This window comes from Diadema setosum, chromosome 5 (assembly GCF_964275005.1).
Source record: "Diadema setosum chromosome 5, eeDiaSeto1, whole genome shotgun sequence".
NCBI lineage: Eukaryota > Metazoa > Echinodermata > Echinoidea > Diadematoida > Diadematidae > Diadema > Diadema setosum.
In genome coordinates this window covers 13029398-13049552 of record NC_092689.1, presented here as the reverse complement: position 1 = coordinate 13049552, position 20155 = coordinate 13029398, and the positions used below count along the sequence as shown (strand labels likewise).

The 20155-nt window shown below is 37.4% G+C and overlaps 1 protein-coding gene across 1 annotated transcript in view; it reads left to right on the top strand.

Moving 5' to 3' along the window:
• Window positions 1-320: 320 nt before the first annotated feature.
• Window positions 321-20155, top strand: part of LOC140228524 (uncharacterized) — a 456303-nt gene continuing 436468 nt past the window's right edge. The window contains exon 1 of the mRNA XM_072308758.1: window positions 321-717. Within this exon, the coding sequence (XP_072164859.1) occupies window positions 604-717 (114 nt within the window). The 5' untranslated portion in view covers window positions 321-603. The remainder of the gene's footprint in view (window positions 718-20155) is intronic.

Below are 20155 nucleotides of genomic sequence, written 5' to 3'. Positions count from 1 at the left end.
TATTGCAAGTGGTTGAATGTAGTTATCTCAGTGAATGTGAGGAAAGTCAAGGTTAAGGGACACTTTGGATGTGTTTACAAAAGTCTTAGTCATCAAAACGATTTGATCTTGATAATGACTTGGACACTGTTTTGTGATTGAAGGATGGCTACATTTGTTGTAATCAATTACCTTTCAAAAATTTGTTGTTTTGTATGTTTAAATTGTTTAGTCAGTCATTCATTTTGTGCGGATGTGACAAATGTGATGTGTATTGTTTTCTGCATTTGAAGTATTTGGCCTAATTTCTCTTCTTGTATTCCAATAGGCCTGCAAGCACAGCTTGGAATCTGGATTTCTCTGGATTTTAAGTCACATGTTTTGAACTGGATTAAAAAATTCTTTCAGAGGATTATCCTTCTTCAGGACATATAAAGTGGAACACTCACTTGTCTTACATTCAGTATAACTTTGACAGTCATGATTTGCAGAAACAAATGAAAGTTGACTCTCTTGACAAGTGGAACTATGAAATTGTGCCCTGCTAACATCCACATGTTATCAACGATTTGTAAGTGAAATCTTGAGCAACCATTGCTTTTGGAAGCAACAATACAAGACAGGATGTCGAAATCTACTAGGACGAGACAGCCCCGAACTGCATTACCAGCAAAGGGAAAGCACCCCTTGCCCAACAAGCTACCCACGAGGCAGAGGCCAGCAGGAGAACAGAAAAAGGTATGTTAACCTCTTAGATTAATGTGCTGATTTTTTTTTTTTTTTTTTTTTTAATGAAGCTGATAACCATAACTTGCAAATTCAAAACACAGTGCTTGTCATGATTTAAAAAAAAAGTATATTATTACCCAAACTCTCTGAACATACTGTCACATTATTGTATTTCCTAGTGACTCTGTATCTCTCTCACACAATGATGTGTAATTCGTTAAGGAGACAAGGCCTTGTTTATATCTGAAATTTTGATGAAAATCATGCCCTTTTGGATTAGTTGCCAGATAAGGTGATGTCCTCTGGAAATTCTAGCTGTCTTACCCCAAAATGAAGCCTCCACAGCATGTCAAAGGAAAGGCAATCCCGTAGGCCTATAGTGCTTTGTCTGCCATGTTTTAAATTGCTCTCCTGAACAATTGACATTTTTGAGACATGAGGAAATTATGCTTTACATTACTTTATTTCCAGAATACTGCCATAAACCTCCTCCTGTAGAGGGCTCCTACCTGACAAAGACATTTTCTTTTTTTAACATTGGCTTCAATTCCAAATATAGATGAGCTAGCTGCAGATCAGACATTTGAACGAAACAGGGCAATTCAAGACATCATAGTAAAACAGTTACATAAAAGTCAAATGTCAAAACATGCATAGACTTTGAAATTTGGAAATGAAAAAGGGAACATACGACATCAAACATTTGGTTTCAGTACGATCAACTCATTTTTTTACGTCTTTGACTTTGTATGTTTGATTTCATGTGATAAGATAGATGATATCTGTGACTTCATGTGATATGATGGGGTGTAATGGAAAAAAAAAAAGGAACTCATCCCGATGAATTCAAACATCCAGGATGGTCCAGGCAAAGTATGTGAGAATTTCACAATCTTGTACAGCATGGTGTAGCATCCAATAAAGATAGTATATTATGAATTTGTATAATACTATTCTTTGAATTGTAAATCATCATTTGGGAGAGGAGGTTTGAAAACAGCATTGAGCCTTCTTTTACTTGAAATGAGGCCCAGGATAGTAAACTTGTGTCCAGACATGATATCACAGGACATGTTCATGCAAAGACATAAAAAACTCAAATGAGTCAGACATTTAAAACCTTCCAAAGTGTATGATCTAGAGTTGAGTTGCAGCTATTGGTGATTATGTATGTGATCATCAATGCTGCCAAATGTGATTTTTTTTTTTTTTTCAGAATGTGGAATTCTCTGTGATGATCTTGATTGAATTCTTTTGTGAAAGACTAATTATTGTGAATGATTCACACTCTTTGCCTTCATGAAATTGATGTTATGCCTTATTGTCTTGATTCCGGTGAGGATAGAAGATACCCAGGAGATTTCATTATTTTTGACAAAAGCCACTCTCTCATGAAGGAGGCTGCGATCTTCATGAAGCAGATTTTTAACTCTCTCATAACTGTAGTCTGAAAATTGCATTGACATTGTGCATAGACAGGTCACATCTATGGTAATGAGAGGGTTAAGGAAGAAAGTGCTGGTAGCTGCCTCCTTGTAATCCACCGTTCTGCATGCCCCCTGTCCACCTTAAAACTATCGATTGGTGGGGGTAATTAATGCATCTCCCCGTGAAAAGGGGGGTCCTTGCACGTTTCACAACCTGGCATCCCACTGAAGGACCCAGAGCGTCAATTACAATGCAAATTTGGCTATGTGCGAGTTCATCTGCATATGAACGTGTTTGGGGGATCGTGTTTCTGGGGGTATTCTTGGAGGAATCGGTAGTTTTGGACCCTCCTGGATTTCGGGGATTATGTGTAATCTAATACGGCTGACCTGCTGTGAGGTTTCACTGATAGCATCTCATTTGACAAATTTTTATTTCCTTTGTCCAAATTTTCTTCAAAAATCAGACAGCCAGCTTTTCTTTGTGTTGAGTGCCAACGTAAAAGGAATTTTCGAAGTGTAATTTTGTGGATCATGTTTAAGATGTAAATCTTTATCAGCTCCAATTTTCATGTGCAGGATATTCTCACTAAAATGATATACCTGTGATTCAAGTACTGAGGCTCTGAATGCACCAAATGTATTTGGCTCCAGTTTTTATGTGCAGGATATTTTCACTAAAATGATATACCTGTGATTCAAGTAGATTTTAAATTGAGGCTTTGAATGCACTTACATATTATTTCATAAAATATATCAAATATGGACTGAGGAAATGAATTTAAAGATCTAAGTCTCATATTCTAATTCTTTGAATATTGAAAGACAATTGCAGGAAATAAATAATACACAGCATATACTCCTACCTTTGTGTTTAAAAACCTCTTTCCAAAGACTTTTAAAGACTTTTATGTGATGATATACGAGAATGTAATTGTCATCAATGGGTCAGGGGCTGCTGGAGATTGCTGCTTGCACATTCTCGTACAGGCTTTTTACACTTGTAAATTTTTGCTTAGCCCCGGACTATCGGTGGGGCTAAGGGGGGGCCTTAGCCCCACCGTTGGTACGGGACTATCCTTAGCCCACTTTCTGTTTACACTCGTTTTTGCCAAAGTGGGCTAGCCCCACCGATAGTACGGTACTATCTGGCCCTGCAAAATAGCAGGGGTTAGCACCGCAATTGCGGTGCTAAGCAAGTGAGTGTAAACAGAACGAAAAAATAATCCTGGGCTAAGCAACGGAGACGAAGTCCGACCCTCACTGACCAATCAGAAACGAGGTAATCAATTGCTGCCGGTGCGTGCGTGTACGTGTACAGTACACAGCGTAATTATGAATATTCATGTGGTTTGGAAAGTCCGGGGCTAAGAAATACGAGTGTAAAAAGGTCAGTTTTCTCCTTAGCCCCGGACAAGAGATAGTACGGGACTAATTGGCGAGTGTAAAAAGCTGAAAAAATTGGTACGGGACTAACGATAGTCCTGGGTCAGAGAAAGTCCGGGGTTAAGAAACACAAGTGTAAAAAGCCCTTTAGAACAGCATCTCTCATATGTTATAATGGGATGAACTGCTGGACATCTGCTGTTTTCAAGAGTAATGTGTGCTTCCATGACTGTCCAGTAGTCGTGTACTGTATTTGAAGATCTCTGGAAGGGTGGAGTGAGAGCTGCAAACATACTGTAGCAAGGAATCACAAACCTGATTGACCGTGAGCTTGGAAACCAATTCATCCGGACATGGTCGCGCACAATAACACCGCTCGTAGATGGCGACACCGGATGGCCTTCGATGCACTGTGCGGCAGGATGTGTAATGTGTAAAGAGCATAAAGATCGGTAAATATTGAGCCCGATCTTGTTACAGTTTGTTCAGCCGTGGTACTCTCTCTTCCCACTATAGTGCTTCCAGTTTATAAAAAAAAAAAAAGAAGAGAGAGGAGCAAGGGTGAGAATAAAGGACAGAGTGGGGGGGGGGGGGGGCGGGGGATTGCGATGTATATGAAGATGTACAGGTATGAAGATAATGGTGCGTAGAGAAATTTTGAAGCATGCTGCATGGTTACCTGAAGAGTTTGTTATACAATAGAGCATGAAGATCATGATTTTCTAATGGCAGGTGAGAGACTGTTGTGATTATTTAATTCTTTGAAGACCTGGTAGTGTGGGGAGAGCAGGTTACTGTAAAACATGATATATTTGCGGCATGAAATTTTCGCGAATTGGAGCCGACAGCCTATTTAGCGGCATGAAATTTTTGAGAATTGCCACTGGCATTCAATGCATATAGTGTAGCCAGGGAGGTGTCTCTCTCACACCTCCCTGGTGTAGCCAAGAACTTTCGCGTGCATTTTAATTTCGCGAATCTTAGCACTTGCGAAATTCGTGAATCTTAGCACTCGCTTTTTACGGTAACCTGAATTAATTGATCTTTATTCGCTGCCCATGCACCGGGATAGTGTTTTTCGAAAACCATGACTAGCAGAGGCCTGCTAGAATCACTCATCAGTGAATGTGTGCCTTGAAGCCTATCCTCATACGTAACATTTGACTCCAGTCATCATTTTTCTGCTGTGTGTGTTCTTACATAAAGAGATAAGTACTGAAAATGTACGCAATTCATTATGAGGATTTCTGACTACCCTACGTAGAAATCAGTGATAAAGATGTACGCAATCCATTATGAGGTTTTCTGACTATGTATTCAGGCCAGCCTTCCCATTGCATGATGTGCCTACTCTACCAGTCTTTAAGGAAAAATCATCCTTTAAACCAGTAAATTTGGACTAGGAAGGAATTTGTGAAATAAGGGCAAAGAAATAATTATATCAGCCAATAATATCTTTAATTATTTTAACCAGTGACCTCATTTCATTGTGACTGTTAGTGTTATTATTTATCATTATTCATTATTATTATTATTATTATTATTATTATTATTATTATTATCATTATTATTATTATTTTAAAGATTGATGGCTGCTGCTCTTATATGAATGTTTGATCACAGTTTTATGGAGCCCAACTTTACTCTTATTCACATGTTATAACATGAGGTTGCTTCAAGATATTGTGGATGGTGCCTAGGTATACTGACCCAGTTTGATATGATAGCAAATGCGGGCCAAACTCTGTATGTATGATTATAGAGAACTAAATGTATTAGATTCATTTTGATAATGGAGCACCATGCCGTTTATTTGGAGACATCTTCTTAGCCAGGGCTCCATACTGACTTTTATTTTTGATGGCCCAAAGGCAAACATTCGACCTTTTTTGGTGGCCCGATCAGGCCACCAAATTCTTCATTTTTGATATTTTGGTGGCCCGACGTGCATTTTTGGTGGCCCCTGGCCACCGGGCCACCGTTAGTGTCGAGCAGTATGCAAACTGGCATTAACCCATTGAGGACAGACTAATTTTGCTACAACACGCATCTCCCGAGTATACTCGGGACTTGTCCTCAATTGGTTAAGAAGGGAATGTTCATACTTTACGGAACATTCATGAGGAACCCTGCATTTAGAGCAAAAATACAGATGATAAACTAAGAAGGGGTTTGTAAAGCTACTCAAGTACCTGCATATGTCTCTGAAGTTAGTATTTGAATTACTGGTACAAAACAGTAACACAATATTTAATTTTTCTAGTAACTAAAAAGTCTAAATGCCATGAAGTTTTCAAGTGCTAACTGTTTAATGATAAAATGTTGTGTTTTAGCAACTGTATTTTGGAACATGCATTATTGATCTTCCCCTCTCGAAAGATGTTGAGGGCCCTCTCAACCGTCGTCAGGGGCAATGTCCCATCGTCATGCTGATGCCGATGTCATGAGCTGGTTCAATTATCTGGAAGACAGGATGGAGAGCTGGCTCTACCTCTCTCCCTCTCTTCCTCTTTGGGATACAGTCTTCTGGTGGTGTAATATTATTCATGAGAGACTGCGAAACAAGTGCAATCAGGGGTTCCCCAAGGAGTGAGTTATATGCGCACTGCATCCCACATCCAATGCTTCATATGCGGTTATGCTTCGACGCTCTGCTGGTGAATTTTTGGAATGTTTTCCTTGCTGATGTTTCGTTACGATACTGTAACTTGTGATCTCACCTACTTACCATGCAAAGGAGTCCAGTGAGGATGAGAATTGTGTGATCTCCATGTTCAAATTTTCATCCTCTCCATCCCCCCTCCAGCTGGGGATATTTATAATCAAATGGAGTCCTTGTCTAGACTGAAAGTGTCAGTCGTGGGAGGAGGGGGATATCAATTATTGAGCGTGTTTTTACCCCCCCCCCCCCATCACCTGGGGAAGCTGTCCCTGCCTCCCCAGATCCCCTGTGGATTGAGAAACTAATCAAATTAATCACTGTTGCTCTGGTGGATAGAAAGTTGATATATTGGTCCTGTCAAAATATCAGGCCTAGATATTATTAGTTGAAACCTTTCTGGTTTCAACTGCGCAGATTTTGTTGCAGCTGTAATACCCTCCTGGTTCTCAAATGTCTAAATTAAAGGCACGCTAATGCTTTGTGCAATTAGTTGTATGAAAACTTTGATGAACTCGATCATTTCTATTTGATCTGAAGCTGTAAGTTGCTTTATGTAACCAAATCGATAAGTCATAGCAATTCACACTTAGGATGAATGTCATGTGTCAATAACAGTGAATGGGTAAGTTTACCTTCAAGTCAATTTGACAAACTTAGCTAAATGAAATAGCATGTAGTAAATGTTCAACTTTAATGATAAACTCAAATGAACAAATTCATTATCATTGTTTCGTTCCCCCTTCATTGTTTACATGACAAATAAGTCCATAATCTGTTCATTGTAGTGCACCCATTTCTGTGATATAAGTTATCATTATCCTTTAAGAGAGTTTTTTTTTTCTTTTTTAAGTAAAGAGCTACCATATTTTATAGATTTTGATTTATAGATAATCTAAATATGTGAAGGTGTTATTCACATACTCGTACCCTTTTCATTTTACTCATACAGTGTGTGTGCTACAGGAATAAGTTTACAAATGTGTAATAATGTTATGATTGAATATGAGGAAACCTCTGGCAGTGGTCTGAATGGGAGTAGAGTTATTGATTTAAAAGCAATTAATGCTGTCCTTGAGAATAACCTCTGTAGTTGCCTCTCCATCTGTCTTTTCCTGTACTTGGTACAATTCAATTATGCCCAACGTCAATACTGCATGGCATGACCTCGGCTCAGTATTATGAAGCAATTGTAAGATTGATCTCAATTGTCAGTCAATGACTTACTGTGCAATGAATAGGCCTTTACCATTTATTGCAACTCCTAATATGGGACAAATGCTCATAAACAATTGTATTCTGTTATGTATGTATGAGTAATTGTTCTGTATAGTCATCCTACTTTACTCTGCATAGCAGAACATTCTTGCGTATTCAAATGAACTCTGTAGTTCATTGCTTCCAACTATGGAGTATTTTGTCATTTTGTTTGAAGATTTTACTTCATTATCAAAAAATTCTTTGAATGATTTTTTTTTTCTAAAACATGACCCATTTTTTTTTTTTTTCATTTTAAGGCAAATATGAATTTTGCCTAAAGTAAAAAAAAAAAACAAAACAAACCACACACACCAAAAAAAAAAGGCCCTGTCAAATAGTGTTTGTTTGTTTGTTTGTTTGTTTGTTTACATTCTTGTTTGAAATCTGCAGAGATAAGCCAGCTGCATTGAGTGCATACCAAATGCTTTCAGATATAAAGAGTCATAATTATGGTCTTCTTTATACAGGGTAGCCTCTTTAGCATTGCCACTACTCTAGCAGAGGGTCCTGCCATTATTTTTAGACTGGTGTTGTCGGGAACGTGGTTGGTAAAAACATCTCTTCCAAGGACATAAGCACTTGATAGGATTTGAACTCGGAACTTCTAATATTGAAAGTCAAGAGTCTTATCCACTATGCTACAGTGCCCCACTCCTGGTGTTAGAACCAACTACTGTATTCATGTACTTGGGACATTATGGCGGTAAAATCCAACGCTGCAGTTACTGCGATAGCTGAAGTCAGCTTAATTCTACATTCCATGTTGACGTTGTGTGTGTGACATGAAATCAGATGAACAATTTTCTAGCCGACAACTCTGCCTGTTATTATGGAGCACACATCTTTGCTTCTTATCACACTTATTCCCCATCCACAGTATACATGTACTTCAATTGATACATGCAATATCTGGATTAGCAGTGTGCCTTCAAGTTTCAAAATATTTTTTTGCCGATAATGTGGAATTGAAGCACACGTACAAAGTGAAATGGGCAACATGCATATTTAATGACACAGGAAACAACACCTGATTGCAGTCCAAAGTGAAAAGAATTGATGACGTTGAACAATTCGTGTGAGAATAAGCGGTGTACAGGGCACCCCATCTGCTTTGATGGGAGAAGATTAAAGGTACCGGTACTTAAAATGTCAACCATGTTTGCCATTTCTGCATAATGGAGTGTTTTTTAAATCTTCTCAATAGTGATTTTTTATAAATACAATTATCTCATTTTTTTTTTCAGAGTTGTGAGGGAGCTCCCTGTTGCCTTCTGATCCTCTTGATTACATTTTCATTTGGTTTGTCCTCTCCTTTGAATGAAATCACAGGCTTGTTTTATGTCTGCTTTTCACGACCAGACAATTATGAAGCAAAAACATCTTACATATTAGTGCATAAGCTGAGAATATGCCTTGCACAATGTGCCAAGATACATGCATGACTACAATATGAAATGTCTTTGACTTTGAGTCTTGATGAACAATACTATCAAGGTATTCTTGGAAATTATTTTATGTTTTGCAAAACTATTATGTACTGTGCAAAGTGTCTTCATATTTCTATTGATGAAAGAGCTGTGATGATGGCTCTTATATTATTCTAAAGATTTTGCAGTCTCAGTGTAATTACTTCAGTTATACTCATTTTCCTAGAAAACTTTGTTTCTACTGTAGGAAATGGAATGTAGGTCCACTGCTAAAACTAATTTTCCTTTAGTTCCCTTCAGAATTTCATATAAGCATCCTCTAACCCAATTGCACCATTCTTCTTAACCCTAAAAGGGCCGGGGGGGGGGGGGGGCGGAATCCGCCCCCCCCCTCGGCGTTTCGCGCTATAATTCTGTTACGCGAGAAGGCCTCATCGCGAGGCTTCTTGACTTTGTTTGTTCAAGTCTCGCGCAACTTTTGAGACCAAATTTGCGACGTCCGCGCGTACTTTTGCGAAGCCATGCCCATTTTTGTAACAGAATGTCGCCCCAAAACGGGCACAATTTTGTGATTTTGTGTACATTTCCTATGGAAAACAGTGCTCTGTCATGAAAGTCATAAAAACCTGATTATTTTTACAATTAATCACTTTCATTGATTAGTTTTGTGCTAATTATGGTAGAAAAGTGGTCAGTGACAATTTCCAATGAAAAAACAAAGAAAAAAACAAAAGTTGAAAAACAAAGAAATACATAAGAAATTCTGAAAACAATAAAATACATAAGAATTGAAATGAATTTTGGAAGTTTTTGTGATGTACAATCGTTGAATATGCTGCAACAGATTTACAGACCAAAAATTAGACTCTCAATGCTTTTAATTAGGCTAAAATATGATCCTGAGCTTAATTTGCATAATTAATTAATTAAAATTAGAAATTGATTGTTTCAAAAAATCTTATGACACAATCTTGTAGATTATGACGCAGGTCTCACGCATGCAAAATTTCATCACGATCGCGCCACCGATGGCCGAGATCTCGGGGGGGGGGGGGGCGGAATCCCCCCCCCCGGCCTGAGCATAGCCAAAAAAGCCCGGCCCCTTTAGGGTTAAACCTGGCCCCTTCTTATTCTACAGCAAGGGTGATCTGGCATGCTTGACTGACCACGTGTGTAATGATGACTCCAAGGTCAGATGGGAGAGAACTTGACATGTAATTTTCTGAGGAAGTGAGGGAGGGAAATATTGAAGAAGGGGTAGGGGTGATGTATTAGCCAAGGATTATGAACACGAGAAATGTTCACAGCCGTTACTTAACTTGAGGGAAAAGGAGGAAAAATTATGCAAATTAGGACAAAATTATACAGGTACCTGGTACAGCAACTAGCTACTAAATTCATTTCATTTATAGCTTGCTTTCTTGAGACATGACACTCTACTCTGTTACAACTTTGGTAGGTACACATAGTATCTTGTTTGTGTGCTGGACACTATTAACCCATTGAGGACAGACTGATTCTATAATAACACGCATTTCCTATAGACACCTGCTCGAGTATACTCAGGGCTCGTCTTCAACGGGTTAATGTAGATTTTGTCACCACAGTCCTTCTGCGTGTTCAATTCAGCCCATTGCCACGAGAAGTAGGGTCTGTCTTTTTATTATACATAAAGCCTGAGGGGATAACAGACCCTGTGAGTGATGGGTCAAGAAAATTACACATCCTACAGAATGTATCAACCTCTATAGTGGTCGCTGGTGAACAAAATAGATAAAGCCTAGTAGGTGAGTACTCTCTAGTTGCTCATCTTAAAGTATAATTCTGGGAGCAAGTATGTTTGTTCATTGAGATAGAATGATAATCAGGTGGAGAAGAAATCTTTAAGATTGCCTTTAAACTGCCATCAGATTTTTTATTTTATTTTATTTTTTTGCACCTAAATTTCTCTTGCCTAGGAAAATTTGCTTGTCTGTGCTATCAGTGAATGTGTTGTGACCGATGTGATGGTTAGGAGCGGAACTGAAACATCTGTCAGGATAGCACAATGCCATAAACAGGCCCAGACTCAGGGGGTAATTTTGCACTTGACTTGCAGTAATCATTGACACAGGGCCATGCCATTACAGGAGGAGAGGCTCAAAAGAGAGGTGCTACTAATAAAAGCCAGAGGAGAAAAAGACTTGGTGAAGGAGATAGATTAATGACAAGAAAGATAGGTTCATCACTAATGCTGAATAAAGGGACAGACAGAGATGAAAATAGAGAGATAGTTTGAGGTGAGATGAAGGCAGGGAAAAGGATGAGAGCAATTGACATTTACAGGATTGGTTTTAGGAAGAGGGAGTTAATAAGATATTGAAGAAAATAAATGAGCAGTTGAAAGGAAGTATGTCTTCCTTGGTGAAAAAAGTGGATGATTACTAGATGGAAACTAGATGATGAAATTGCTGTTGTGGTAGTGGTGGGGGGGGGGGGGAGGGAAGGGGTAACGGAGTTGGGAGAGTAAGAAAGCTACATTACCCAGGTCAAGGAAAATGCATCAGATTAATGAAGTACACTGCTCATGTGGCAACGGGAAAGAAATTGAAAGGATAGAAATGATAATATTTCAAGCAATAATCTTGTTTGATTGGCATTCTCTGTGCTTCTCAAAATAACTGTCAATCAGTCACAAGATTGTGACATCACTTATCGAGAAAGTACTCTCTTTTCTCATATTTTTCTAAAAAAAACACCAACAACCCCACATCTATTATTCCATAAGTCGTGAAGATATAATAAGAAATTCTCCAGACAAGAGTGTGCCCCAGAAGAAAGCAAGGTTGAATATAAGTATGAAACAAAAGCCTAAGACCATTAGCAATCTCAGCAGAATCAAAGAAATTCAATGTATCTCAAAGCACAGCTATTTGAATGTGTGAATGCCTGTGTGAATGCCTTTATGAAGCCCACAAAACTATTGCAAGGTTATCATATTCACATTCCTTGAATATAAAAAAGTGGTTTTTGTAAATGGAGCATTTCTATGCTAGGGACTGCAGTGGCACAAAGGAATTTGTAATACGTGATAGATATTCATTATAGAATTTGTGGCATTTCTTATGATGCTTTTGATGTTGTTTTTGTTTACAAAGCCAATTAGGAGAATTTTTTTGCATAGATGCCATGTTTTGCTTACCATTTGTTGACCATGGTTCTGATTTTTTTTTATATGTTCTCTGATATACTGCTTTTGAATGGCTTCAATTCTTTATGGGACTTTCTAAAGAAAGGTCAAATGCTTCTTTGGGCATTTTCCAACACAAAAAATAAAAAAGAAAGAAAAGCTCAATCTGTGCAGCTCCTGCTTTCCATCGCAAATAACATCGAAGATTTCTTACAGCTATCAAAGAAAGTCCAATGTTTTCCAAGTGACCACTTCAGTCACATTACTGTAGGGGCTAAATTTAGATGGACAAAGGATGAAAAAAACTACTGCTACACAGTAGGTATTTTTGTGACATTTATGTACACTGTTATTGAAGTAACTCTGCTCATTTATTCAAGTTTACATCAAATTTTCCATTCAAGTCAATGCTTGCCAGTTTTGACTGACCTGCCGTTTGCGTCTGGTGTCCATGGTATTACCAGCAAAATACCCGCAAGGGGGGCAGCCCAAGTGGATGCGAGTGAGACTGTCCAGTATCACCTATTTTCGCAGAGCCTTGTCGTTGGGGAGGGATGCTTGTTAAGGGCTCTGAGTCACTGATGGAAACGAATGGGAAAATTTGCTGCATGATTTCTATCATATATGCGGCAGGTAATTGAAACAAATTTGTCGTAAAGAGGCCCCGAATGGAGCATTGTGTGTTGGTCATACACAAAGGCTGTGCAGTGGACTGTAAAAAGAGGGGGTGGGATGGATGCAGCATCTGTCTCTATCTCCCTCTCTCTTTCCATCTCTTTCTCTTCCCCTCTCTTCTCTATTGCTGTAATTTGATCCTTCTCTCCCTCTCCATTATTATTCTTCTTCCCTCATCTGTCTGACTTTCTGTTTATCTGTCTTTTGCTCTCTCTCTCTCCTTTCTTCTCTTCTCTTTTCTCTCCTTTTCTTTCACTTCCTTTCTGTCTTTCTGTCTCTCTTTCTTCTCTCCCCATCATTATTCTTCATTCTCCAGAGGACAGAGACTCCATGGATGGCTGGGATTTTACCCCTCTCTAATGGGTCCATAGTGGTGGGAAATCAATTTATCACTGTATTTTTTTAAAAATTAGTTTTAGAAAATGCCATGCATCATTCTTTGTTGTCCATGCTTTGTCTTGCATCGTAAAATCATATTTTCTGCCCGCCTTTGAAACCAAGCTAATCAGAAATTAAGTAGGTGGGTACATTGGGCTTTCTATTGTTTATAGCGTGAGTGAGACCATAAATCATTCTGCAATGCCCAATCATGTTGTAGGAATTTATAATCAACAGAAACTGCTTTGCTAAGATTGGGTATTGTGCCTTTCAATTAGGAGGAAAAGGCAACAACGATTGTTTAGAAACAAGAGTGGAGCAAATTATGCTTCATTTGAAATTGATGATACCAAAAGTAGAAAATGAACACTCAGGGACTCTGTCCGGTTTTCATGGTGATAATAAGTTACATACTAGAACAATTAATATTGTAATCATTATGGTAATGATAATGATGATACGCATATCAATACTGATGGCAATAATGATGATATGGAAAGCAGTAAGTAGTAATGATGATAATCACAACAATTGATGATGACTGTGTTGTTGTTATGGTTACCCTAATTATAGTTTCCTCTATCAACTAGCAGTTTAATCTGAAGTTCAGTGTAGTGTCTTCCATTGCAAATTACTATAGATTGAATCTCACAGAAGACATTGGAAGGTCATTAATGTGAAATTATGTCTCATATTAAGGGATCTTCACCCATGACTTTCAGCAAAAGCCTGTTTGACTCGCAAAAATTTAGATTGATTAGTTGTAAGCAGAGAATGTGACTCAGCCTCAAATCGTAGTCATCAATATCAGCTCAATGTGCATTATTGAACTTGGAATTTTACAATGATTACAATGCCAAAGGAAGCAAGTTGACAGGAAACTGGATGATTATCTGTTGGAGTCATGGTATTGATTTAGTGGAAGTGTTGATCAATTTCATGAGACAGAGATTTAATGTAATGGCAGAACCAAACTGGTGATAGTGAAAAGAGACAGACAAGATTGAAGGAAAAGTCTATTGAAGTAAGATAGAGAGCAACCAATAATCACAGCTTATTACTTTCTTCAGGAAAAGGCACTCATGTAGAATTTTAGTCATGATACATTTTAAGGGAAACTGTCTAAAATTTTATCTCAATATTTTGATTTTGTGGATCAACTCACTGAAATCACTCAGTCCTTATTACATTAAAAATTAGAAATGCGAATGTGGGTTTCTGTGTCAAGATTTGCATGAAGGATCACTACTTCTACAGTATGGTGAGGAAAATATTTGAAATATTTGAGTTGATAAAATTTTGTCTACATTGGTCATGTAGCAGTGTATTTAAACTTGCACCTACCAATCTTTTTTTTTAATGCCTCCAATCAAAGGCATTACATATAGGGTTGTCCTTCTGTCTGTCCTTCTGTCTGTCCTTCCATCTGTCTTTCTGTCCATCCATCCTTCCGTCTGTAATCGATTTTGTGGACAGCGTAACTGAAACACCGTTGGAGGTATCCAAATGAAATTTGGCAAATGTATACTGTATGAGTGGGTGAACCAGAGCTTATCAACTTTTGGGTACACATGCTTAAGGTCAAATATCAAAGATCAAGGTCATATTGATAAGAGTTTACTTTTTTCTTCATATCTCTGCAATTCCTGGAGGTATTTACATGAAATTTAATGTACAGTGTAACTAGGTAGAAATTCACTAGGGAAAGTTTTGGGTCATATAGAGTGAAAGATCAAAGGTTTAAAAGTCAAGTGCAAATGCTAAAATTTCACTCTTTTCTTCACATCTCAAAAATGACTCAAGTTATCTACATAAAGCTTAGCATATTTATGCATTGGTCATTGGGCCAAAGGTCAAGGGACACAGATTTGGTAAAAATACTTAAATTCTTTTGTTTCATGCTGAAATGACACTATTTTCTCCATACCTTGAAAATTACTCAGTGCATACACTTATGATTAAACTAGATATATACGCATATTTCTGCACAATGATTCTGTCAGGAAAATTTAGGCCATGGGGCCAAAGGTTAAGTGATGTCTTTTTCTCTCATTTTGAAAATAGCTCAAAATAGCTCAAAATATTGTTATAAAAATTGGATATTACCAGGTAGTGATTATTTGAAGAAAAATGTGGGCCATGGGATCAAGGGGCAGGAGTCAATGGCCAAGTGAAAATTTAGCCATCCAAATGAAATCTTGTTCAAGGAATGTATGAACATTCAACTCATTTGGGGTTGTGCCACAAACTTTCTATGTCATTTCAATTCTGTACCAATAATGTGTAACTGCTGTCTTACACTGTCAATATTTACTACAGACCTATTTGGAGAATAATGTGATGGTGGAGGCATACCAGTTGCCATAGTGACATTTCTAGGTTTTTTTTTATATCTGTTTGATAGCTGTGATATCTTTATAAAGGATTTAATTTCAGTCTTTTGCCAAGTGGTGAGAACCCATACCTGCAGCACAGAACAGTGGAATTGAGTATTTCTGCTTTATGAAAGGCACAATTGCATATTGCTGTAATTCTTTGCTTTGGATTCATCAGTGGGAGATTCAGTGAAGGTACCAAATTTGTGATAAATAAGTTGTTTTGGAAGAAAGAGCTGTGATCAATACCAATCACTACAATAGATATGCACCAATCCACAGGTTTGTCACAGGTGTTTTAACAGGTGAAGCATTAGTGCTTTGTAGATTTCCTAGGCAGTGCAGAAGGCAGTGTTTTTGTGTTCATTTTATTTGTTTGGCATGTCATGCATAATGTACAAATTTATGGTAAAGTTGTTTTGAAACAAAGAGCTTTGATCATACCAATCAATAGGTATGCACCAATCCATGTTTTCCACAGGTGTGTTAGCAGGTGAAGCTTTGATGCTTTGTAGATTTCCTAGGCAGTGCAGAAGGCAATGTTTTCATTTTCATTTTATTTGTTTGGCATGTCATGCATAATGTACAAATTTATGGTAAAGTTGTTTTGAAACAAAGAGCTTTGATCAATACCAATCAATAGGTATGCACCAATCCATGTTTTCCACAGGTGTGTTAGCAGGTGAAGCATTGATGCCTTGTAGATTTCCTAGGCAGTGGGGGGAATGAAAGGTACAGTGCTCATTTTATTTGTTTGGCATGTCAAGCATGTTGTCTGCCAAGATGAAGTAAAGAAAGGATAGTTATGATAAGATTAGGAACATACAAGGTATATGTGGGTCACTTCAGTTGTATGTACACTAATCACTGTTGTTCTTGCAAAGTGCTGTTTCACTTTTAAACCAAATTGTTACAAAGGAAGCAGAAATAATCAAAAAGATAAGAATATTTTCTTGTTTCTTGTTTTCTGTAAAGATAACATTAGTGTTAGCATTATCTTTCAAAATTGCTCGAGTTTGAGATATATATGCACTGCATACTGGTATTTTATCTTTCTGAGTTCGGCCTACCTTTTTTTCAGTTTGATGTCAGATGGACTGAACTGTGTAGGAAACTTGTGTTCAGTATGGTTGTGGCTGAGTCTCCTGGACGTAGAGAAGGGTGATCTGTTGCAAAGGTGTAAAGAAGAATGTGTGGATTCACTTGATCCAAGATGATGGTGAAACAGCTGAGGAACAATCATTAGAACAACCTCTCAAAGTGTTTTTTTTTTTGTGTGTGTGTGTAATCCAGTGGCCAAAAAGACTTTCTCACATATATTAATTTATTTTTGTTCTGTTTTATTAAAAGAATCATAAAAAATCACACTATTTACAACTGATTTGATGATGCATGATTAAACTAACAAAATCACAGAACATAAAAAGGGAAGTTAACAGAGAAAAACAGTAAAGAAAAAAGAAAGAAAAAAATCAGAACATTAAAGGACAAGTTCACCTTCATAAATATAAGGATTGAGAGAATGCAGCAATCCAATAGTAGAGCACATCAGTGAAAGTTTGAGGAAAATTGGACAATCTATGCAAAAGTTATGAATTTTTAAAATTTTTGTGTTGGAACCGCTGGATGAGGAGACTACTACACGGCTCGTGATGTCATATGAGTACAACAGTATAGGGAAAATGTAAAGAAAATTCAACATATTTTCACTTTTTTCGCATAATAAAAGAGCACTTGACTTGCCTCTTTCTAAAGGCAATGGGAATAATATTACCCATAACATATGTCAGAAATGAGTCGAGGGAATGTGTACTCTTTTCAAAAGATAAAATTTTGTGAAATTCTCTTTGTATTTTCCTTATATTTTGTACGCATGTGACATCATACACTGCAGTAGTCTTCTCATCCAGCGGTGACTGCACAAAAACTTCAAAAATTCATAACTTTTGAACGGATTGTCCGATTTTCCTCAAACTTTCAATGCTGTGTTCTACTGATATCACTACATTCTCTCAATCCTTATGTTAATGAAGGTGAACTTGTCCTTTAAGTTACAACTGAAATGTTGTTTCGCACCTATATTCTTTATTCGATATGATTCTAATGACCATGGATCCAGGGGTTACTTCTTTTTATTTAAAAAAAAAATAGATGTAACAGTGTATTAGAGCTGCAAGCTCAGTTCTTCTCTCCCCATTGTGTGGTCTGGTAGCAAGCCTAGCATGTCTGTCAGCAACAGAAATCCATCTGCAACAAGTCATATCACCGAGAATTTTTGAGGTCACTGACAAATTTGTCACTGAGTAGATGGCCACTGGGGTGTCCCACTGAAATTAAGATGAAACTGCTGGTTAATGTTTCCCATGGGATACATGTGTCATAATGCCGCATCCATAAATCCCTGCCCCTTCTCTGTCAAAAAGAAAACATACATTTTAGAAAATGAGTCTACAGAAGGAAAGAATAGTTGGTCTTTATTTTCTTAGTTTCATTAAAAAAAAAAACCCATCTAGAGAGGGGACCTAGAAATTATGAGGAGAGGTAATCATGTAAAAAAAAAAATAATGGAAGAATGACATTCTGGGAATGCTATCATAATTAACTGTTAATGACTTTGCATATTAATCCAAGACTCGGAGATCTCAAAGGAAAATAAATAATATCTGAGTTGCTGAGTCACTCAACTCATTTTTTTTTTCCAATGATTGGTGTAAGTGGCAAGCCTACCAATTTTGCCCATAATCACATGTAATATTTGAAATGTGAAATTTGTGTCTGAATCATTATGGTTGCTACAGTAGTAAGCATGTAAATTTCAAAGCATGATGATATTTAGATTTCAGGCACATCAGAATACTTAAAACACACACACACACACACATACAAAGATTATGCAAGGCATTTATTTTCTATTAATATCATTTCTCTTTGGCAAAATATGTGATTATTCTGGCATACACTCATTAAAGAAAAGAAGTATATAGCTGTGATATTTTGATGCTATGCCAAAGTTTGCTCAACAAAAGAAAGAAATGTATGTGTGGCTGGTTGCCAAAAGAGAGTTTAAAACTTCCAGTGTACATGATGATGAGGTTAAAGTTCAAACAAAGACAGTAGTTGCCTGTTTCTACTCCTATACCATCATTGTTCGGTACATTACTCCCAAAGACCTGTCTTTAACCTCAGATGACCTCAGTTCTCCAGCTGCCTGCTGTTTTACAAACCACAGGCTACAACTTTTTCATACCTGCAGTCGCATCCGCGCCAAAGATGTCAACCAGTTGTGGCAAGTAAATCAGTGACTGTGGCAAAAGAAGAAAACCTGAGTTATGCTTTGTGCAAAAACTTATCAAATGACAAGCTTTTTTACTTTTTTTTTCCAATATCTAGGCCTACATCTATAGGAGAGATTTGGAAGAGTTATTTATTTTTGTCATATCTTCAAATGGAGTCAAAAAGCTTTTGATCTTAGTAAGGCAGAGGAAATATGTTTACAGTGGTAACTTTGCAAAACTTTATCTAATTTTCATTTTGATACTTAATTGGTTTGTTGTAGGTGTGATCATTTTGAGAACTGTTGATTTGGTAACACAGAGGCATGATATGAGCCTTTCATTTTTTTTAATCTGCTTTGAAACAAGAATTGAACAGCTTGTAATTCCTTTTGTCCATTGATTTTGAAACATGCTCTTGCCTGTTTACACTCTGCTTTGCATCTTTAAAGAATAGGCCTATCTATCAAATACTTTACCCAAACCCAGCCAGCATAGCACTATCAATGAATGATTGGTTTCATGTGTCAGTGACCGTTCCTCTTACACCGATGAAAGCACAGCAAATTTTAGGAAGCAAATTTCAGACATCACTTTTTTCCTGCAAACCTTAAAAAAAAAGGAATACAAGAAATGTAATTTGAGCTTCAATTTAGATTACTTTATATGTTAGTGGTGCCGACATCTGTTGCATTTTTTGTCGGTTTCCGTGATTCAGAGAAGTGACACCATTATCATTTTCGAAGTGAAATTCCTTATCTACCAAGAACGGAGTGAGAGGTATGTGCCCTTTGACATTGGTATGAAATCTGGAGAGATTAGTTCATGGATTATTTAAACAAGTGTGGGCAGGCAGAACTATCTTCTTACAGTTTCCTCAGTATTGCATGGCATGAGAAAGATTGACATAGTGGAGGAGGAATCCTGTAGGTGGATATGATACTAAAAATCTTGTTTCATTGACCATGTGACTATGAGCAAATTTGTCAGACTCATAGGCCCGAATTCATGAAGGTGGTACAAATGAAACCATGGTTTTAAACCATGGACAAAAACCATGGAGCGCCAAGTGTCGCATGGAATATTTCGTTACGAAATTGATCATTTCGTCGACAAAATGACCGTTTCGTTAACGAAATTATGATTTCGTGGATGAAATGTTCATTTAGTTACAAAAATGTTATCATTTCGTTACAAAATAATCATTTCATCGACGAAATGACTGATTTTGTAACGAAATGTTCTATGCAACACTTGGCGCTCCGTGGTTTTTGTCCATGGTTTAAACCATGGTTTCATTTGTACCACCTTCGTGAATTCGGGCCATATAATAGTGTGTGATATTCCTCACCAGGAAGCTGCTTTTGTCCTTATTTATTTTCTAGGGGAGCAAAAACTTTCAAAGGTTAGTCAGAGTCT